This window comes from Osmerus mordax, chromosome 10 (assembly GCF_038355195.1).
Source record: "Osmerus mordax isolate fOsmMor3 chromosome 10, fOsmMor3.pri, whole genome shotgun sequence".
NCBI lineage: Eukaryota > Metazoa > Chordata > Actinopteri > Osmeriformes > Osmeridae > Osmerus > Osmerus mordax.
In genome coordinates, this window is record NC_090059.1 from 8,858,795 (window position 1) to 8,881,118 (window position 22,324).

The window sequence follows — 22,324 nt, forward strand, 5'->3', positions numbered from 1 at the left end:
TCGCAGGTGTTCCCAGAGAGCCATCAGTACAGTGTAAATGTTGGCAACCTGCGTGAAAGAAACAGGAAGCCTTCCTCATGTAAATAACTCATTGAAAGGAGAGGTTTGCAACTTCATTAATGACCTGTAAGCACTTCTGCTTCTCAAAACAGAATTGTAAATAAATCAATTACACTGCAGTCCAATATAGATGTTCTTTCAACTATTTTGTCTTGCCAAGAATATCAACTAGATATCACATCAGGTATCAAGACAATTGTCAATGAAATTATTAGCAAAATCCATTGAAATGGCAGTAACGACCATGATGTAGACAGCATAACCTACCGAAGGTTAACCTACTGAATGAAACAAGGAACATAATAAATATTAATCCATGAGACCACATCCTTTTCAAATAAACATTGTGGGCTATGAACACGCCACAAAAAGGTGTGGAAATTACAGTATTACAGTCAGAATTTTTGTTTCTTTTATTTTAGAAAATGTCCTTTTTAAAGTGTGGCATTTCAAGTCACATTTTGTTTAAAATACAGAAAATACAGACACTTGTAGAACATGGATACAGCAAAAAGGAAAAAAATGACAGAAAATAAAGCTAACAAGCCTTTCTGACTGCTTGAGTTTTTTTCTTTTTGAAGAAAATGGAATTGAAGGCAAAGGGAGAAGGGAGGAAAAAGAAGCTGTTTGGAAGGGTTCAGGTAGGGTGGGGAGAATGAAACAAGTTAGTTAAGGAAACTATGGATGCTTTATGGTTCATGTTTAAATTATCTTTATAAAGTCTAATTTAAGATTTACTCTTTCCTCGTTCTTTTTTGTCTTTTTCTTAAATGTTTTTTGATCTTCCGGACCCAGGGCCCTCAGCGCTCCTCCTCATGGTCTTGGGACTGAGGGCAAGGAATGCCGACCTCATCTGGCAGTGGGACCAAACTGCCCGCGTCGCCTTCCCCAGTCAACCCACACAGGCGACTCAAGAAGATAAAGTGGAGTCCTTCTGTGTTTGCTGTGCTTGTGAACGTTGCATGGACTTCTGACTTTCCACATCTCTAAAATGTTTCTCAACCTACAAGGAGAAGGTCAAGTTTGAGATATATACAGTAACACAATTTGGATCATCCATTTGAAGTTGGTATATATACACACAAACACCGATGACAAAATCAATACATTTTCAACCCATCGTAAATTGCTGTCAGAAATACCTCATTAATACAACCCAATTGCTGCATTCTGTAGTTTGAGCACCTACAGACAGCTCTAGACAGGACTATCCACAACACAAACAGACAACTCTGTGGGCCTGGATACTTACTATTTTGCGTACATGACTTAAAGCGCTTCCCTCTTTGCCTTTGCAATTCTCAACCTGATAAGGCGGCGAGATGACGACGTCGTCCATCACAATGATGTTCTTCTCCTGCCATTTACAGTCTTTGATGCTTCAACAAGAAGAAATCGTTAGAAAGAGTCCTGAAACATCGGACAGCTGCCATCTCATTTAAACACTGCCACTCTACATGCATATTTACAGTTGGGTCTTTGCAAAGCTTGCTTCAGAAACATAAATCAATCAAAAATAAACCATGACTTTTATTGGAAACCCTTAGTCAGGCTACTGACAGTTATGTACCATTGGTGGAAATGCTTACGTTTTGTGAATAGTCTGGAATAGCTGTTGGCCTTCCACAGAAACCCCAGCACTGATTGCATAGGCTTGGGACAGCTTGTCTTCCTTTTCCGTCCTTGCCCGATTGGCAAGCTTTTAGGAGATGAAAAAGAAAAAGGTTTAAGATATAGGGGTATTCCAACAAGTGTCAATTCACCACAAACAGAAAACCACTTAAGCAATTGTGAACTGAAGTACATACAACATAGAGTACCGTGTCCTGACTCAAACCCTCTTTCCTTGCACCCTCCCACCTCGTGTTAGTCCCATCACACCTAACCCGATGCACTAGCCGCAATCACAATAACAAACCAAAACAAAAAAGGCACACAATATGGCTGAAGATCTCCAGTGGATGTAGTGTAGATAAGAGAGGTTTTCAACCCCTTTCCATGTGCCTTGGTCAACTCCTACCAGTTCTGACCATTTTGGTTATGTTTGAATAAACCGGCAGAGCGAGTTCAAGACAATTCCTGTTCTATGAGATGTGTTCTAGTGGGCGACTTTGCACATGCAAGGTGAAGGTCGGGGAATGGAAATGGCGTTACCTTGCTAACATTCAGAGATGCTAGAGGAGGAGGAGTTTCAGTGCGATCGTTTATTATGTCCACTTCAGAAACATACGCTAAGTTGATCAGGATGACGTCATGGAGGTTCGGCTTTCCACTGGAAGGAGCGCATTCTGGAAGGATCTGAAGTCAAGGTGAACATCCAAATACATGGTGGCACCTGACATCACAGAAAACAGACAAGGCACCCTTCTTTGGAAACCCTTTCCTCTGTTACCAACCATTAAGACAGACAACGCATGCAGCAACCAGCAGTCACAACCAGGGGTCAATGCTGCCACCTATTGTAACCATGGGTAAGCAAAGCACCAATAGAGCACCATATTGCCAGGCTCACAAAGGTAAATCTAATACTAATATATTTAGGAATGCCGCCTTTCTCTTCTGTTGCTTTGGTTAACAGCATGCTAAATTAATAAAATGTTAAATGAGTAGCTCAGGCCAAGTTTATAAAAGACATCGATTACAAATCAGGAAAAGGAAACATTGAAAGGTTAGCGTTGACCTGCCCAGAAACACACATCCATTTACACACATCCATTTGATAAAGTGCACCTGTACCTTACAAGTCCCGGAGAACAGAGGGTGAGATGTGGACAAAATATATGCTTCTGATTGCTGAGTACCTTAAAATTCGAAATGACAATCACATGGGATTTACTGCCATGACAGTCCAATGAATGAGTGACACCCTAATCTTGATGGACATTTTTTTTTCTTCATTAAACTTGTTAACATGTCTAATTCGATTTTAAATAATATGCATGGGCAGGGTTGTCTGCATAAACAAATAATTATGTATTGATAGCTAGTTTTTCTTATTTAGATACATGTCAGATGATGGTGGTCTTCCATCACGAGACTCGGGACAAAAAATACTAGTATAGCTATAGCTTGCTACCGTAGATGGCGAGAATGTTAACCGTTCCAACTGAATTATTTTACTGCTTGATTAAACCATAGGCCGAGCTATTGTAATAGCAGCTACTAAATATCTGCTAGCTAGCTAACTAACGACTACTGTAACGAGAGAAAAAAAAGGACTGCCCATCTGTATAACTAGCAAATTCTCAAAGTTTAGGGAGCTACAACAATACATACACGTAGTTTGCATCAACCGATTATGTGACAGACATTACTTAAAACCTAAATGTCACTGTGACACTTGTCTGTGGCTTTAGGCAGCTAGCTAGCCAGTTTGCTTGTTAGCAGCAAGTCCGTGAAACTGCCATGATGCCATTTACTACAGGGTTCTGCCAAATAGTGATCCTAGCCGAGGACTAGCAATACAATGTGGAATCTCAACACATGGAAGCCTGAAACTAAGATTTTAGTACATTTACAACGATGTATACCCAATTGTGGATCAACTAGAAACCTAATGGCTCAACGGCAATTTAAATGGACGAATAAAAAATATTTAAATGGGACAAAGATAGCTCCACAACTCGGCTACTGCCAATTACGCCTGCGCGGATCACTATTTGACATATTTCGGTTGGCTACCCTACAGGGCCTTCCAGCCAGAGACAAGAGGCCGAAGATTCAATAGCTCTCAAACACTGAGAAAGGATACTCAAAGTCAACATCTTGGACTGGTAGTCAAAAGCCACCACCTCTCCTTGCAGACGCTGGCCCAAACAGGTAAGGCAAGAGACATGGCTCCCGACGCTGAAATACTCCCCCGGTCCAGGAGCCGCCATCTTCTCCGCCAGGAAACCGGAGCGCCAGCTTTACGTAAAAGTGCGTGATTGCGTCATTTAGATGACAATGGGGCGTGTTGAATATTCACTCATTCATATTTTATTCATTCACTGAGCAATATTCTTGTGCATGGCTACCAAAATGACTGGGCCTAGGTCAGTTATGTGTAGGCTACAACATATGAGGATGGGCTTACAAATTAATAGAATTGTTTTTAGTTTGACAGTCAATTTCAAAAGTTATGAATATGAGCGCTAAATAGTTTTCAGTCTTTAATTAATGCAGACCTTGGGCAATGTCATGTTAAAAATGATCAATGATCACTGATCAAATCACAAATAGGAAACCCTGCACTAAAAGCAAATAAACTTGAAAATGGACGGGCCAACTACCAGTGAATTTATTTTAACACTGAATCTAACCATACCTTAATCCTAGTTGGTCCCAAATCTTCATCCCAAAACTATATTCACCCTTTCGTGTACGGTTGTATTCTTTTCTATTATTATTATGGCTGAAACAATCCTTAAAGATCACATAAACTCACAGTTTTTAAACTCACTGCTGTCAGTCTCAATATGCATGCATCAAGTCATTATTTCAGTATTAAGGAAGTTGTTTATGTGTGTGCTGTGGGGGAGGTTTAGAGAAGATTCCAGTCAAGCCTCCCATGTCTCATAGCTCAGCACTACTCATCTTCCTGTCTCCATGTCAACACCACTTTGCATATAGTTGCACGACAGAGTATAACAGGAAATGAGAGAGGCACATGAGAAGACCCATTTAGTGGATGATAGTCGAGTTTAACTGGACTTCAGGTACTGGTGTTATTTAGAAGAAGGGAATTGTATTATACAGGAGACAATGAAGGAGAGTCTGAATTTGTATTTGAAGCTGAAGCCCTGACCTCCACTGAAAACAGTTGGTTCTTCTAAATTCCGAACTGAAGGTACAATCCGTCTTTAATTACGTCTTGAATGTAAATATTGAGTGTCTAATGATGAAAATAATGTCAGTGTGTGAGTTGTAATATAATATATCTGACAATAGACTTCCTCTCCAGTGATGTTAGTCATATTACAGGCTTACACATCATGTGTCATTGTCTATCTAGTCTCTTAATCTTTGGATCTAGGTTTTTTATCATTGTCTCTTTCAAGTTTCTCAAATACTTAACAAAACATAATGTAGTTGAATCAGTTGTTGAATCTAGTAACTGTTAACTGTAAGCACGAAAGTTCCATTTACTTGGTTTGCAGCATTGAGATGGACAGTAATTGCCATTTTCAATTGCATGAAAAAACTTTTTTCAAGCCTTACATAACCATATTCTCCATTATAGAGTGACAAGCTTTGAGTATTGCTTCTCGTGTTAAATGTGTTATACTTGAAGTTGGAATGGGGAAGTGATTCTGCGAAGCAGGGGTCTCACAGGTCCTTTCATGGGAAACTGAGAGTGCAACACAAAGCCAGGGTGATGTTTACCTCAGGATTGTGCAGGTTTCCTGTTCTGTGGGCACAGTCTTGTTTGAGTGTATGGCAGAACATTTGCAGGTGCCTTTGCATTGTTGCAGGTTGCATGAACTGAAGTCTATATTATATTCTGGCCAGCCTGCCTTCCTTTTGTAGATAATGTCAGGCAGAAGTTAAAAATGCTGCTATAAAAATAAAAAGTGGAAGTTGGTGATAACAAGCAGATGCACATTGAATGTCACAAAGTTTACCTCTTCAACCTCTTCATTAGTTCTTCCTTCAAATAACATACCCCAAATAACTGGGGTCGGAAATTATTACTGTCATGAGTAACAGGTCGCAAACCAAACAAATTCGGATTGAATTGGATACAACTGAATCCTGTGACTCTGGCTCAGAAATGTGTTTTGATATGAAGTTAAATACATATACATCTTCCATGTAGTTCACTAAGTGTTTCCTCTATTTCCAGCTCTCCAATTACCATTCTTTTGTGCTAACTGCCTCCCACACAGACCCGACAGTGGCTGCATTGAAAAGATGAACCTTGTATTGGTGGATTATGAATTTGAGTACATTGCACGAAATGGGAGGCAGGTGTCCATTAAGCCCAATGAGAGGTACATCCTGGTTGCCAAAACCAACGAAATCTGGTGGCATGTTCGCAAGGACCTCCAGACAAAGCCCTTTTACATTCCTGTCAAGTATGTGAGAGAGCTCCCTTCAGCTGCTCAGTCAATCATAGACTCTACCGCTAAAAGCCAGACATCCTCTGACCTATTGTCTGGCGGAGAACCAGAAAATAAACCATGCACAACATCAGCTAGTACAAGGGTTCAGGCATTTACGAATGATTCTCTCACAATGTCCACGTTTGGTTGCCGTGGAGAATGCAATGGCATTAAAACATCGGATCACACACAGCCTGTGCTTGGACAACTGGCATCAGCCAAATCCAGGGATGTCCAACATCATCCAAAGAGATACAGTGTGGCTGCAGGTTTCTCCTTCACTTCAGAACCTTCTGGAGTCAGTGACTCACAGCAACCCTACCTGTCACCTCATATTGTATCCAAAGACCCAAGTGAAGTTCCCCAGGTGATGTCAGTTAGCAAACCCCTTTTGATCGTGGAACTGGGAAGTTCTGAAGGGCATACGACGCAGGGAGATCCTAGTGGGCAGCCCTCCGAATACCAAGATTCAGACATCTATGAGACCATATCAGATAGAAAGACCCCAGAGTTGATGGATCTTCCACCTCCAGTGTTTCCTACATCTCTGGCTTCAACTGGAACAGAAGTGTTCCAGCAGCTGAGCGAGTTTCAAAACATGAATCCTGCCACAGTACCCCTTCCAAAAGCACAGGTAACATTATCACAATTCGGTGCATTTCTTACATACATACCATTCACATTTTATTGAGTCTGTTTTTGAATACATTGAAACGTGGTCATTGTCTCTGTTGATATTATTATAATGGGGCACCAGAGGGTGCTATTTAGTCATTTTGACTCCCCTTGTTATTTTTACAACCCTATGAAAAATATGTATAAACAGTGTATATGTGTAGTACAACATATATACACATTAGTACAGTACAATAAAGATGGGGGAAACATGCAAATCAAATAATAAGTTTTAACCAATCAAGTGGAAAGAGTCGCTCCGAACTATTGCACTTGTGTGATTTCCTTGTATCAATCATTTTGGTATATCAAAAGAGAGACCTCTAGTATCAGACACTCCTTGATGGATTGGGGAGAAGGTATTTGCATCCTTATTATCACCCTTTTTAAGCCACAGAAACAAATAAGCCACATTTTAGCTTTAAGGGAATACTTGAATAGCTGAGTTGAATACAAAAGTTATTGGTTGTGCTAGATAAGTATGAAAACCCCTAAATATGAATTGTCCCCTTTTGTGAAGTTTTGAGAGTCTCTGGGCCAACAAAAATGTGTGTAAAAACAGTACAAGATGGAGAAAAAAAACATAAATAGAACGGGAGAGAGGGGAACTACCATCATAGCCTCCATTATGCTAGACTCACTGGTGTTTATTTACAGATTGGAGAGGTCTGATATTTTCCCTGATTCACAGAACAACCCAAATAGTTAAGGAGGAAAAGTATGAGCTGTACTTCTGTCAGGTTTTGTGTTCAGTATGACTCAGGCAAAAAGAACCCCAACCAAACCATATCACATTTGGGAAACTGTTGGCGGAATCGTAAATATATGAGGCAAAAGATGCTTTGAGTGAGGCTTGTGATCTGGATTAAAGATGTATGTCACTTGTGTGATTTAGCCTGTATGATGTGAATTGAAAGGTATGTACTTATGTATGACAGTCACTGAAAGCCACACTGTGGTTACAGTATCCGCAACATCACTTTTTAGAGATGAATACAGAGAAGTTCTTGTGAATCTAATAGACAAATTCCTAAAATTGGCATTTGAGATATCTGGACACCATGGTGGAGCGGTTCCAGCTCATCTACGTATGAATGCCCTGTCGTCCTTTTGTGCTTGCCAGGCAAGAGTGCCCCTTGAATACTGCACATAGTGCAGCTGGTGTTCTCTCAGACCGGTGGAACTTACAGAAGGCTCTAAAACAAGGCTCAGAGGGACTCGTTTGTTGGTGTGTATGGATTTTATTGTGGTCTACTTTGCACATGCGAGCACATTACAACGTTTTCTGAAAAATACCAAACTATTTACCGTGATGTAACATTTTGGAAAACTTTCAGGCCAGTGGAACCTTGATGAGCCCAACAAAACAGGTTTTAAACAGGTTTCACCCGCTGATGCGAGTCGACACAGAAATGAAGGAGTTAATCTGAAACTTCAACCACTCCCAAACGACTGACTCCAGCTGCTACCTGGTTGCCAGAGCACCAATGACGTCGAGCATGTTATGTCTGCGCAGAGAAACAAAACCATGGCAAATGCCTTATGAAGTTTTGCTAACGAAAGCGTTGTTTTTTCACCATAGCAAAAAAATTAAAAGGGAGAAACCTGAGACCTCTACAGCTGCCTTTCACCTGTTACAAGGTAAAGTGAGTGACGTCAGGCCAAACATTTACAAACTTTATTTCGGCTAGGGCCTTATTGATATTTTAGCGATATTAGTTAGTGCTAATTTCAATTCAGTAGGGCAACTGTAGGGCATTGAAATTTACGGAAGAAGAGCACGTTAAATCATTATGTGTAGTAATAATAATAATAATAATAATAATAATAAGCGTATTATTAATCTTATAACTGTATTTTAACTTACTTAAATCAGGACTTGTTACTTCCTGTTCTCTTGGGAATTTTCGGTCCTTTATTTCTTTTAACTGTCAGGATAGAGCTGAGCCTTATTTGGACGTGCCAGGACCCCTCAAGTGGAGCCCTACTTCCCTACAATGGAGAGGAGGTCTCCATGGTGACGTGTGGGGGTTTAACTGAGAGGCACAGTGTGGGTTCTACAATGTCTTTACTAGTAGTTAGCCCATATATAGGTCACTCTATCAAGTGTGCATGTACATGGCACAGTTGTTCTCTGAAACCCCCTAGGTGTGTTTGACTCCACTAATGTCTGGCATTGGAGTTGTAATCACTGGTGATTGAACAGCCCCTAGATATGGCATCCTCAGATTTAGGCTGTTCTGGTCTTCCTGGCACTGAACACCACTGTGTATTATGACGTTATTATGACATTAATGAACGGCAACTAATTGTGTTCCTTAATTCTTGACAAATCTGTAAATTGCCAAATTCCTGAGACTAATTGTGTCAGACTAAAACAGAGGTTGTACAGTGTTATACTGAGTGACACAAGACATCCATGTTTTCTGGATCCTTAATGATCTGCCATGTGCTACAAATTCCTGAGAAAGGCAAACATTTTTGAGCCCTGGAAACGTGAGTGCTAACAGATTGTAGTTGTTGTATTTGACTTTGAACTGGTAAATTGTTTTTCTATTAACATTATTTCTACTTCTACTAAACTAATATGCTTTTTTATTGGATTGCAAACAATTTTATAGGAGTGACATGCATCTGTTGTTTGTGCGTTCACAAATTGTCTGCATTATCCCAGTATTTAGAACTGTTTGGGTAATCCCCATACATTTCGTCCAAATGCTTCAGCCAGTCCCATGTCCCCAAGAACTAACAAAGAGAATAGAGAGGGGCCGATCTTCGTTTTGTGGTTCAACCCCTTCATATTTTGGCAAGTTTTACAATTCAGCTAACAGTGTCCGTTCTGTTCTGCCATGCTGTAATCAGACGAGGCACTAGAGAGACACGGTCCCTGCCTGGTGACATCACGTAGAGGAGCAAGCAGCTCTATGGAGTTTATAACCAAATCAGGTGCTGGGAAACTGCTCAAACAGGTCGTTTGAGAGGTTGCGGCAGTTGCAACACTGAGGCTCTCTGTTTGCGCTCTGATGGAACATGACAGTTGCATCGATTGACAGGTGAGTTGCGTGGCATGTTATCTACCTGGTTCCCCCTCAGCGCTGTGTGCGCTTCACATCTTTTGGCTGCCGTGGAATCTGTGCGGACATGGGATGTGGTGTAGCTTCATGAAGCTAGTTGCAGTAATGAATGAGAGGAGTCGAATAATCATGCTTCTGCTTGAAGGTCTATTGTATTACATGTTAACTTGTCATAGGTGTAAACTTGTTCTGAGTACTTATATGTCATGTTATGCCAGGTTGCTTTGCGTTGTTTTGTCCTAAGAATGTCCGTGCCCAGTCTGACCCTGTGCTAGTCTGTGCGGTTTGACAATAAAATACTTTTAAGTACATATTAAGTATTTTACATACCATTGACAGTAGGAGGTGGAAAGCCTACATTTTTCCAAGGTGCTCGACAGGTTTGTTAGTTATCTTCTCTAGGGGGTCCCGCATGTCTCCTCGTACTTCTGATAAACCTGACAGTCTCAAGTGTATTATACGATTATTATCATTTTGCAATGATGTCTAAGATTGGTTTTCCTTTCTGTTTTCATAAAACACTTAACACATTTAGATCCAAATAGTTTGACCCTGATCTTTTTTTGAAGGATTGGACTTTGGATGTGGTTCATGTCCTTGAAGACTGAGAGCTCTTATGGTCTGTTGATATTAGATTAGCAACTTGGGATGCAGAAAAGTATGAAAACAGAAGCCCTAGGTAAGTATGGAATAAGTAGAATACCTCTGGATGCATTCTCTGGGTATTACTCGATTCTGGGCCATGAGGAGTTATGTAATAGGGGGTGGAGCCTGACTCTTTCAATAGCCCGACTGTGTATTTTGTGGCGTGATTTGGGCCCCAATTGGCTCCCCCATTGTTTGATTGGATGGTTGCTAATGTGGTTAAGTAATCAACTAGAGTTTTGGTCTATGCAGTGGGGGATGTCTATTCCATTTCGAGTGATAGGCTTCAAAATGGAAGAAATCTATAGATTAAGATATATCTGTAATGTTTTAATTTAATCCTGTTAATTGTGTCGCAAGTGATTTAAATCGAGAAATTGTCAGGGAACTGTACATATTTGCAAACTAAGTAAGTGTGTAAGTAAGTCCTTGGTGGATAATATGACTGGTGCACTGACATGTACACAGCTAGTGTTAGAAACTAGTGGGTTAGTTTCGTACTGGGTGTCTGAGCTTGTCTTGGCACCCCAGCCTCCAGCTAGTGAGTCAGGGTGAACAGTACCTCAGGAGAGGGCTATTCATGAAAGTATGTACCTCCACCTCTTTTAATTTCAGATCCACTACTCAATAAAAAGTACCCACAGATGTTACCAGATGTAAGCATTTTAGTTTTTGGTCTTTAGTTTCACCTGTGTGTAAAGAAATCTCCACTTCAGTTCAGTTCCGTCTCTTTAGATCAATCCGGTACCCTTTAGTAACATATACCATCGGTGCTTCTGGTGTGGTAGCAATGTCCCTTTGGCACTTATTTGGTTTTCCACACTGTATGCTTCATGTTTTGGCTGCCTGCAATGTTTGGTGCTATCTTGTTGTTATGATCAGTGACCTATGCACTTTTGTAAAGCTCTCTCTTGGAAGTCGCTTTGGATAAAAGCGTCTGCTAATTGCATAAATGTAAATGTATTAACTGAGAAAAATTCAGGACCTGTTGGAAAAGGCTGGAGCAAAGGGTCAAATCTCCGTGGCCTTCTGTACCAGAATACACCACGTATGTCGTAGTAACATAAAGCCCATAGTATTCCCAGACTCATTGAATAACAAAATATTTTTTGAAAGGGACATTTTTAGGCTGTTCCAGGAACTGAATAACATGACCATGTAAAGAGGATAGACAACATGTTCACCTTTAGGCAAAAACACTCCAGCCACAGGAGCATGTATCCAAATAAACAATATGCAAAGTAGAACTCCCAACTACTTTCTTTCAAAACCCAGTTTCTGGTGACAACCATGTCACCCATTAGTTCGCATTCCAGCATGTTGAATTTATTTTCATTCTGACAGACCCACCCTTAGTTATTGTTGTAAACTTGGACATGTTGTCAAACATAGTTTCCACTTGGAAATGATTATAAGAAATAACATTCAGTGAAAAAACATGTACCAAAGAAAAAGTGTAATCATTCCCCGTGTTTGACACCACAGTTCATGATCAGATGCATTAGAACACTGTCACAGCAAATGAGAAAAACAGGCTATTTTGCAATCTAGTCAACAGGGAAATTGCGTTTTCCCACAACCTGTAGTTAACGCCTACCAAAGTGCCATTTCCATGAGGCTCTATGAAAGGTCAGACTGTTCAAGGGTTAGTTAAGTTTTCAGAGCCAGAAGGGTACAGCATCTGGAAGGAAGAGATGGTTGAGCAATTATCCACTCTCAAAGCTTCCTGTCTGAGGCATTTACCAACTCTGCTGTTTGAAGCCCAGCGAACCTTTCCTCATAAGTCTTTACTGTAAAATGTACTTCAACGTTGTGTACCTTTTTTATTGTCTTTGTGAATTTGAGCAGTGAGGATTAACAGGTAAATGGATTGCATCAACATTTTTGTGATATGTTTTTCTAGATTCTTTTGGACATTTGCAATTGTTTTACATCATCATCCTTCCTTATCCGAAATGAGCAAAACAGTGCTGTAGCAATATGCAGTAGCAGTTCTACAGAATTAAACAGATTTAACAATCATTCCGGTCATTTGACGAAGTTGTCATTTTACTGACACACACACAAATGCATACTTGATATTTGACTATTTAACTTGACTATGACTTTCATACAATCGATTATGGAAACTGAACATATGCTCTATGGCCATTATATGCATCTTGCTCTGCCACAGCTTCCTTGCTAGTTAATTTATCACTCAAGTAAATGTTCTTTGAAACATCGATGTCGACTTTTACTTTTTCATTGTTGTCAAGGCAGACATGAAGTAGGAGAAAATGACCTGTACGCAAAAAAAATTCTCCTCCCCGTCTCATGCTTTCTCACTCTCTTTCTTACACATACACACGCGCACACACACACACACACACACACACACACACACACACACACACACACAACCCTTGTCAATGTAACCAAGTAGGCAGTTCTCCTTTCTGAGTTTCTGTATCTGTCCTTAGCTGCCAGCAGCCGCTGTTTGAGAGGATGTGCTGCTGAAGGGGTATTGTGTGTGCTAGGATGTGTCGGCTTGCCTTATCTTTAGACAGTAAACCCAGCTTAGTATGTTGGGCAGTGCAGCTGTTTTCTAGTTAGCTATATGGCTATAATTGGAATTACATCAACATGGTGGATCTCTACTCCAAAATCCGGCCCGGTTTTGGCTCAAGGAGGGAATTGACTCTGCCAGTGGCAACTCAGGTAGATCCACAACTATTCTTGTGCTTAGCTGTAAATAGGACAGTGTGCATGATGAGAATACAGGTTATACATCGATAGTTGGACAACTGGGGTCTTTTGTGCCTAGTTTTGTTCACACTTGCAGCTTCCTGCTTGGCCACACACGGATATGAACTCAGCTGTAGAGTGTATGGCTGCATTAACTGAAGCGTGATCATTACAAGCAGCACACACCTCAGTGGGTATTAGACGAGCTTAAACCGTAAAACGTCTCCTTGTGGCTCATTGACGTTGGTATTCCTCCACGTGAAATCCGCTTCTTTTCGAGTTCTCCCTGATGGTTTGTGTGTGGTCCCTTTGGTGAGTCTCTCCAGGGGCCAGGGGCATTCAACCTACATCTACTCGAACGAAATGCGAGTTGGATTTATTGATCTCCATCATGCTCTAGTCTCTCTTGTCTTTACAATAAAGCCATTGCCGGGGTCAGTTGTCTGGTCGTGTGCATTGATTACCATGGAGCGATGATCAGGCATTAGCTACGACGATCATAATCGCGGATTACCATAAAGGACATAAGTCTCTCTCAGAGTGGCTCGTGCTCTCAACCACCACACCCACGGCGCATTGTTAAATATAACCTGGCTGCTATAGAGTGGTGAGAAGACCTACATGAAGGTGGTGTTCTTCAGAGTGAGAGAGAGGCAGTAGCGTCTGTCTCCCAGTGCACAGGATGGCTGGATATGCAGGGCTGTCGGTTATATGTCCCAGGAGTCTTCAATTCAGAGGGAAAAGCCGTTTCGGGATGCAGGTACGATTCAATGTTTTGCTTCTGGGACATTAGGAATCCATCTCTTTAAAAAAATGCAGTGACCAAGTGTATCACAGTTGTACCACACTTTTTAGAGTTCTCTGAGCGTGTTTTATGTGTTGAAAGTAACAGGGAATCAAGAAAGGATTGTTATAATGAGATCATATTGCAGTTGAAGAAAGCTAGTGTTGCTGTAAGGCTCTGTGTATTTGAAGACTGCAGTGTTTTAAAGTTCCTTTGTGCAATTTTAGAAATAATCCTTGCCCTTTTGACTATACTCATCTCGATATTGTGGCATCAGTAACATTCAGTTACAACAGTTAACAACAGTTACTGTCAACCACCAACGACCAATAGGAGTGTGGGCGATGTTTGTAAAAGTAGGAGGAACCTGTCTGTGGTCTGGAGTGCAAGCATAAATAAAAAAAGCTTTAGGTAACTTCCTGTGCTAACAGTGCTCCGGAAGAAAGACTCTATTACTCTTTCTGATACGTATATATATGTGTAAACTATTTATATATATATATAGTACATGAAGTAACTACTTCTACTGTACCTACCCTTGAACTGAGTGGTGACACAAAAAAGTATTTATGCTTTGAGGCCTGACTCGTTTGGTGCATATCAGCATTCTTTCAACCTGCATTGGTCTTGGAAGCAGTTGTCACACTATCCACAGTACTTGCTGACTCACATCTGAAACCCGATGTCTCTGGTTGTTCCAAAGTCGGACGATGACAGTGCCAACGACGCCGTGTACGCCAATGTAGCAGCCCTCCGCCAGAGCATCTCCGAGTCCCCTCCTTGCTCTCCGTATCTGGATCCAGAGGGATGGGAGGTCCATACTGACCAAGAGAGCGGACAGGAGTACTACTACCACCCCGCCACGGGGCGCACCACCTGGGACAACCCCTTAGACCCCCCCATGGACCCTGAAGCACCGATGGAGGACCTCGTTTCGCTCTCGCTCTCCCAGTCCCCCGGCCTGTCTTCCATCGCTGCCTCCCCCCCTGTTGCCTGGGCGTCAGACTGGGAACAGTTAGTGGATGAGACCAGCGGCCGTCTGTACTTCTACAACCCAGCGTCGGGAGCAACATCTTGGGAGCCCCCGGAGCAGCTGAGCCCGTCTCCCCCTCCGATGGAGCCTCTGGGTGGGCACACGCCACGAGAGGACATGCCGGTAAGGGCTGGATGCTCCACTTACTGCCGCTTCGGCTCCTAATTTAGTTTCCACCCAGGGGAGGTCTGTAAATACGACACTCTTATGGTGTGCTCTTAATGGATTGAAATCCCTTGCACCTACATAGCTGTCTGAGCCCATCATTAACAATGCACTTGCCTCATTCTTTGTGGTTTCACAATGCCCCCGATCGTGATTTAAATGACACAATGTCGACGTCCAATTGATACTTGCACGTGTCCAACCCTGCAAGTTTTCCGCAAATATGAGTAGCTTTGACACGCAGTCTGATGTCTACGTATGCTAGTATCCACCACTTCCGCCATGTGTATTTATATGGATGTGACTTTGTGCTCACACACGTGTGTGTGTATATATGTGTGTGTGTGTGCATGCACACCCCGTGTGTGGGTTTGTGTCTCTCTCTCCAGCCTCCCTTACCAGTAGAAGATTACCCAGCGGAGGAGTACTCCTCATCAGCAGACTATGCCGAGGTCCAGCACGAGCCCCCGTCTCCAGTCAACTTCTCCCCGGACTACGCCCTCAACCCTGTGGCCCGGGCGCCCCTCCCCAGGGCCAATCTGGACCGGAGCGCCCCACCGGGCTGGAGCCTCCTGGTGGAACCCGATGGAACGTGGGTGTTTACTTGTGAACACTCCCAAGAGCAGGTACTTGGAGCTGGTCAGAGAGGCCAGTCTGGGTACATGGTTTTAGCGAGTAGTGGGTTGTGACTTGGCGTTCTCGTCCTGTCTGTGTTGAAAGCGAGCTGGAAGCCACGCTTTGCTGTTGACAATTAAGCTGTATGTTATGAGGTTGTTACAAACATGAACAGACAATACTTAATGTTTCTACGTAACTACATTTCAAAGAGGTTTCCTCCTCCCCTTAGGCAAAAACGTATTGAGGCTGAGTAAGACATGTTTTGTATTGTGTGGTTTGCGACAGTGGATCAAGTCATTGGATGACCGAGGGAAGACCTACTACTACCTTAAAGATGGTTCCAGATCCCAGTGGAACCTGCCTGAGGTACGGACAACCTCTGCTACTGCTGAATGTGCGAGACACTGGATGTGCAGCTCTATCTACTGCTACATAAGCATGACCCCTCTGTTTAGCTGACTTCCTCCTCCACAGTGTATAGACAGCCAGATCACTTCTTTTACTAGTATCAAGCTGTTAAGGTAGCATTTCCTGTATGAAAGACACTAACCCTATTGTTAGACTTTTAGATCAAAGCTCTTTGTTAATCCAGTTTCAGTCACCCCTTATGATTTGACCCTCTTAGGCCCCTGTAGCCTCAGGCCATTCCAATGTGGGGAATGGCGTCGAGGTGAACTGGAGACACACCATGTGCCCTGCTCAGCTCAGCAGAGCCCAGGAGGATGGGGTGAGTGCTGCACTTCAGTATCTGGGGAGTCAGGTGGCTGAGCGGCTGAGCGGTTAGGAAGTCGGGCTAGTAATCTAAAGGTTACCGGTTCGATTCCTGCCTGTGACAAACGATGTTGTGTCCTTGGGAAAGGCACTTCACCCTACTTGCCTCAGGGGGAATGTCCCTGTACTAACTGTAAGTCGCTCTGGATAAGAGCGTCTGAAAAATGACTAAATGTAAATGTATCCATGTGCATATACACACACACACCTCATCAGATCTGTGTTAATATGATGTGGTAAATCTTTTATCAGATTGAATGTTCACTGTTTGTGTATAAACTGGTCCACCGTAGACCAAATCTACTTACGGGTACAAATAAAGTAACCTGAACTTGAACCTGATGTGGTAGGGTGGGGTGGGGGGGGGGGTGGGGTGGGGGTATAATGAGTGACGGCTCTGCAGCATCTGGCTGTAACAGAGGGGTTTGTCAGGCAGAAAGGAGAGCCTGGGAGCCAGTCTAGAATACCTGACAGCTCTCATACTGAGGCTCCTGGTTCCAAAAACAAGAAATAGAAGCAACTCAGGCATTTTCAGTTATGGTTCTCTATTAACCCTTTGTTGTTGTGAAAAAACACATCCTAGCCTGCATGCAAAGCCTAGTTGGTTTTGCATTCACGATTGTATCACATGTCATATTTGTGGCCAAGAGAACTATCGTGTACATCATTTCTTTATTTGACTGGGTACGAATACAAATAATGACCGTACTCAACTATGTCTCCTGTTTTTTCGAGCAGAAGTTCTTCTTCCCAACACACAGGAGGAACGCCTCGGACCTCGACAGTGAGGGCTCCAGCGCCGGCAACTCCCCAGAGACTCAGCACCACGTGAGTGCCCGGTCTCCTGATACTGATTACACTGGATCAGCCCCAGAGCTGAAAATGACAGCTCTGTTCCAGCACTGTCTGTGATGAAGGCCCAGAATACTGTGTGTGAACTGTCCTGTGCCTCTTTCAATGGTGTTCTGTGTCTCTGTGTCTCTCTCTCTCTCTCTCTCTCTCTCTCTCTCTGAAGGTCTGGAGAAACCCTTACTGTTTGACCCCAACGTTCTTGCAGAACACTGTTAGTTTTTAATGTTTAGAACACCAACCTGATAGATACATGGTTCATGTTATCTATGGGGTTGATAAGTACAATATATAGTGAGACAAGGCTGCTCATGTGAATTCACAGGCTGATATTGTATTCCTCTAAGAAGTGTGTGCACTTCTGGTATGTTTGCTTTGGGGCTGAGTCAGTGCAAATCAAATATCCCCTGGCCAACAGTATATTTCCTGGTGTGGTGGGATTTTCCCTGTTGAGCCTTGTGTCGCAAAAAGGACATCCCGTTCTGTGAAACATTCACAGCGTTGTTAAGTATCAATTGAATTTAGAAAGAAAACATGACGTTTTTATAGTATGCGGCAGTACATGGCTGCACAAAACTGTACACGTCTACAATCATACGTTGATAGATCGGACCACACAAAATCCTTCCATGTTGTGATTTGTCAAACACTGTCCTCGTGTGGTCCATTGGGTGTATTGTATTGTAAAATATTGTGGCGCGTTTACCGGAAACTTGCTTAGCTTTGCTTAACTGTTACGCTAAGAGGAGCATGCTTTACCTTAAGTAAAGGTATTCTAAAGAAAACATGCTGAAAACAAGTTTGTATTTGGATCCTTTTCTTTAGGTGCAGAATTTAGAAAAAGCTGGCATCCTCAACAAAACAAAAGTGTCCGAGAACGGCAAAAGAGTAAGGTAATTCGGACCTCATCCCTTCACTTGGCACATGACAGCCATGGAATTCTTCCTACTTATTCAAATACAAGGCCCAGTTTGTCCTCCATGTCCCCGTGGCTCTCTAAATCATCATGTTTTCCATACATACTCATGTGGCCTCTAGGACCTTCCTGCCAAAGTAAATTCCTTGTCTGAGCAAACTTTCATGGCGATTAAAACCCTTTCTGATTCTGATTCAGGAAGAACTGGGCCCAGTGTTGGACTGTTCTGCACGGAGGAGTTCTAACATTTCACAAAGACCCAAAGTCTGCAGCTCCGGTAGCTCTGGTAGGAACTCCACCTGCACTGATCACCAAGGCAACTCACTCACCTGACTGCATTTGTGGACTGTACATTCCGCCATATGTAAACGTCATATGTAAAAGTGAACATTTCTGAGGGGAGGAATGAGGATTGCACCATTTACTTGCACCCTAGTTTCAAAGTGGATCGACTAAAAGCCTATGTATAATCATTCATATTGTCATACTTGACTTGTAGAATTCTATGCCTTTGGTGTGTGTTTGTACAATGCAATGTACCATTGACAAACCTTCAGTCTAACAAAACAGCCAGTGCTTTGTTCAAATGTTTTCTTTGGAATTCATTGCTGTCAGTTTTATATTATATAACAACCATGCTTTTCTCAAAAGAATAAAATCAATCAGATTGTCCCAGAGGTCACAGTGGAGCTTCGAGGGGCTGTGATTGGCTGGGCCCCCAAGGACAAATCCAGCAAAAAGAACGTTTTAGAGGTGTGAAGAATGTGTTACTATTGCATGCAGTGTGTAAGCACCTCAAATGTATTTCCTATGGGTTAAAGTACCTTAGGTTTGAGTTTTCTTTTATTGTTACAGTGCATGTCATGCTATGTTATTTTGAGAGATTAAGTCTGGAACTAAAAACGTGTTCCAAAGTTGGAAGCATACATATTAGATTATATATGTTTTATTTCTACAGCTGAAAAGCCGAAACGGTGTTGAGTTCCTGATCCAGTATGACACAGAGAGCATCATCAGTGACTGGCACAAAGTTCTTGGCGACACCATCCGACAGCTGGTAAGTCCCTTGAATTGACTGCGCGCGTGGCAATGTACAGCATGCTGACACCAAAGCCAAAACGCGATACTTTCATGCTTTTAAAGATGGCATCCACCAAGTGAAAAAGCCTCTCTCATCATTGAAAGCTGTCCACTGTGCCGATGAGCTGGGTACCATTGTTTACCTTTGTTCATTTTGCATCAGGAGCAACAGGAGCAGCACTCGGAGGAGGAGGAAGGGGAAGCCAGCGAGAAGTCGTCCAGCACGGACAGAGAGGACCGATCCCCGGGCGCCCTGGACAAGAGGAGGATGTGTAAGTAAGAGCCTCGAGGTCTCGCCCGCGGCCCCCGGGAAAATGAACCACTGCGTGTCGGTAACGTTTGGAGAACTCATCCTCTCCATCCTCTCTCCCCAGCCAAGTCTGTTGAGGTCAGGGCCCACGGCGAGACGGACCAAAAGAAGGTGCGCACCAAGCTGATCAAGTTCCTCATGAAACGGCCCACGCTGCAGTCTGTCAAGGAGAAAGGATACTTCCGAGGTGTGCCGACGGCCCTCTCTGCTGTGCACCAGGCACCAGTTGCCTTTTGTGGTTCTGCAATGACATTTCAAAATGAATTCCAAGAGGTTCTATTAAACCCTGTAAATGTATGTTGTTTTGGTCTTCATATACTAACAAAAATACCCCCCCCCCCCCCCCCCCCCCCCCCCCCCCGCCTCAGACAACGTATTTGGATGTCATCTGGCTACACTCTGCGCTCAGGAACGGAATACAGTTCCCAGCTTTGTTGAGAAATGCATCAGGGCAGTTGAGAGGAGAGGTACATTCATAGTTTATTACTCATCCAAATAAAATGTCCCTTGACGCTGTAAAACATGCAGTAATGGAGTACTCTGAGAATCTGAGCACTCTGCTGGTGGATGTATTGACAGGTTTGGACATCGATGGGATCTACAGGGTCAGTGGAAACCTGGCTGTCATTCAGAAACTACGCTTCAAGGCAGATCACGGTGATGCCACACTCAGTGCCATCTAAACACGAACATTTATTAACGTAACAGATGCTTTTACCCAAAGAAATAAACAAAAAAAGCATAAAGCAAGGACAGCAACTAATCAAAGACCAGAAGTGCATCGTTCAAACAGTATTACTATGGTTAGGAACAGGAACAGTCTGACAGTATGTGCTTTAAATACAATGCATCTACAATAGAATCTAAAAATGAGCATACTCTGATATGTCACGTTAGCTGTCTGATTATGTTTATTGTGCCAATGGTCCCCCTCAGCTCCTTGACAGTTGTTGATGTGTTTCTGGTGTGCAGAGGAGCTGGACCTGGAGGATGGCCAGTGGGAGGACATCCACGTCATCACAGGGGCCCTCAAGTTGTTCTTCCGGGAGCTTCCTGAGCCCCTGTTCCCCTACAGCCACTTCAACAGCTTCATCGCAGCCATCAGTGAGCAGCGAGTCATCACCTCAGTGTTCCTACTGACACATCCTGGTCATAGTCTTACGATGACCAACGACCAACATTGTTGGCCGTTCTGGTCGTGAATCAGTTACTACTGATGTGACATGCAAATCATTTGGCAAAGCGTACGACAAAACATGTGTAACCTTGCATATTTCTCTTTCCCGTTTCAGGAACCGCTGATTATAACTTGAAAGTGTCTTATATGTGTGATCTCGTCAAGTCTCTTCCTCCAGCCAACCATGACACCATGGAAATTCTGTTTGGACATTTACGGAAGTATGTCCTGTACATAATTCTCACATCCTAATAACGATATGTAAATACTAGTTAAACCACTCTTCTTACATGTTAAAGATAGGAAATTGAGAACACTATAGGTGCAACTAGGATGATCCAGCCTAATGGATGTGTGGTCCAACTCCGGTTTGTCATTTCCAGGGTGATCGAGTTTGGGGAAGAGAACAGGATGACTGTGCAGAACGTGGCCATCGTATTTGGACCCACACTGCTAAGGCCTGAGATGGAGTCGGCCAACATCACCATGCACATGGTGTTCCAGAACCAGATCGTGGAGCTCATCCTGAACAAATATGAGCAGATCTTCCACTCAAGCTAAACGAATCAGACGCTCCCCTCAGAGGCAGGATCACACAACAAAGCTTGCATTGCAAGGATCAGAAAGCACAGATTGTACACAGGAGATGTAGTCTGAGTGAGCTAGCTAGCCACAGTAGGGAGGACTCTCAGATTTCTGTCACATCCTGCTGTTGAAGCGGCAGTGTGACTTACTGCAGTTTAACGTGTTTGAATGCATTCTTGTAGATCTTGACTATCATTTAGATTACATTCACATTACAATTGTTAGATATCATCCTAACCTCTCTCGCCAGAAAGGCAGACCTGGATTTATCATTGCTGGTATATTTTATAAACGATAAAATAAGTATTTGAATGTTTATGTTTTGTTAAATACATTGACACAATGAAGTTCTGTGTTCATGCAAATGTTTGACTCCGTTTTAAGATTAACCACACAGCCTGTTACTGTAATATAGAATTGTACAAAAGAGAATAATACCAACAACCTGCTGTGAGTTAGACATGTGACATCCTTGTACAGTTTACAAAGACGGCACTTTTCCAAGAGGCACATTTTGTGGCAATAATGAATGAAATTGATCTCTGTAATATTTCTTCTTAGCATTAATAGTCTAGACCCTAACAACAAGACCAAAATGAAGGTGGTTGGTTCTGAGATTATGACCTGTACATAGAAATAGATAGCATATATTTATGCTGTATATTACTGAAAAGTACATCCTTTAATAAAATAACTTTGTAAAAATGTAATTTCACTCTGTGTTGGGAAGTTGTACATTTAGTAGGCTACTACTGACCAGTCAACAGTTTTT

General features: G+C 42.6%; 2 protein-coding genes and 1 long non-coding RNA gene across 3 annotated transcripts; 2 read left to right on the plus strand and 1 right to left on the minus strand.

The window, feature by feature from the left end:
- Positions 1-458: 458 nt before the first annotated feature.
- Positions 459-3,954, minus strand: lsm12b (LSM12 homolog b). Its single transcript, XM_067244241.1, has 5 exons — positions 3,812-3,954; positions 2,215-2,348; positions 1,650-1,759; positions 1,313-1,439; positions 459-1,063 (listed from the first exon to the last, which is right to left on the minus strand). The coding sequence occupies exons 1-5, from the start codon at positions 3,936-3,938 to the stop codon at positions 971-973; spliced, it is 591 nt and encodes a 196-aa protein (XP_067100342.1). The 5' UTR covers positions 3,939-3,954; the 3' UTR covers positions 459-970.
- A 751-nt stretch (positions 3,955-4,705) lies between these two features.
- LOC136950125 (rho GTPase-activating protein 27-like) lies at positions 4,706-22,261 on the plus strand. Its single transcript, XM_067244240.1, has 18 exons — positions 4,706-4,888; positions 5,885-6,777; positions 14,752-15,204; positions 15,636-15,872; positions 16,150-16,230; positions 16,490-16,591; positions 17,374-17,463; positions 18,310-18,377; positions 18,599-18,686; positions 19,052-19,153; positions 19,359-19,457; positions 19,644-19,752; positions 19,855-19,977; positions 20,159-20,257; positions 20,370-20,447; positions 20,763-20,894; positions 21,083-21,188; positions 21,351-22,261. Exons 2-18 carry the CDS (start codon positions 5,953-5,955, stop codon positions 21,526-21,528), a joined length of 2,970 nt encoding a protein of 989 aa, XP_067100341.1. The 5' UTR covers positions 4,706-4,888; positions 5,885-5,952; the 3' UTR covers positions 21,529-22,261.
- LOC136950127 (uncharacterized) lies at positions 8,311-10,705 on the plus strand. Its single transcript, XR_010877473.1, has 3 exons — positions 8,311-8,459; positions 9,681-9,871; positions 10,462-10,705. It is a non-coding gene; the product is annotated as an uncharacterized lncRNA (long non-coding RNA).
- Positions 22,262-22,324: the final 63 nt, after the last annotated feature.

Coding starts and splice junctions, on each gene's coding strand:
- lsm12b (XM_067244241.1), bottom strand. CDS start 3,938: ATGGCGGCTCCTGGACCGGGGGAGTATTTCAGCGTCGGGAGCCATGTC. Junction 1,760..2,214: donor CATCTCTGAATGTTAGCAAG/GTAACGCCATTT, acceptor ATCTCCTAAAAG/CTTGCCAATCGGGCAAGGAC. Junction 1,064..1,312: donor TAAGTCATGTACGCAAAATA/GTAAGTATCCAG, acceptor TTCTCCTTGTAG/GTTGAGAAACATTTTAGAGA.
- LOC136950125 (XM_067244240.1), top strand. CDS start 5,953: ATGAACCTTGTATTGGTGGATTATGAATTTGAGTACATTGCACGAAAT. Junction 18,378..18,598: donor GAGAACGGCAAAAGAGTAAG/GTAATTCGGACC, acceptor ATTCTGATTCAG/GAAGAACTGGGCCCAGTGTT. Junction 20,258..20,369: donor CAGGGCAGTTGAGAGGAGAG/GTACATTCATAG, acceptor ATGTATTGACAG/GTTTGGACATCGATGGGATC.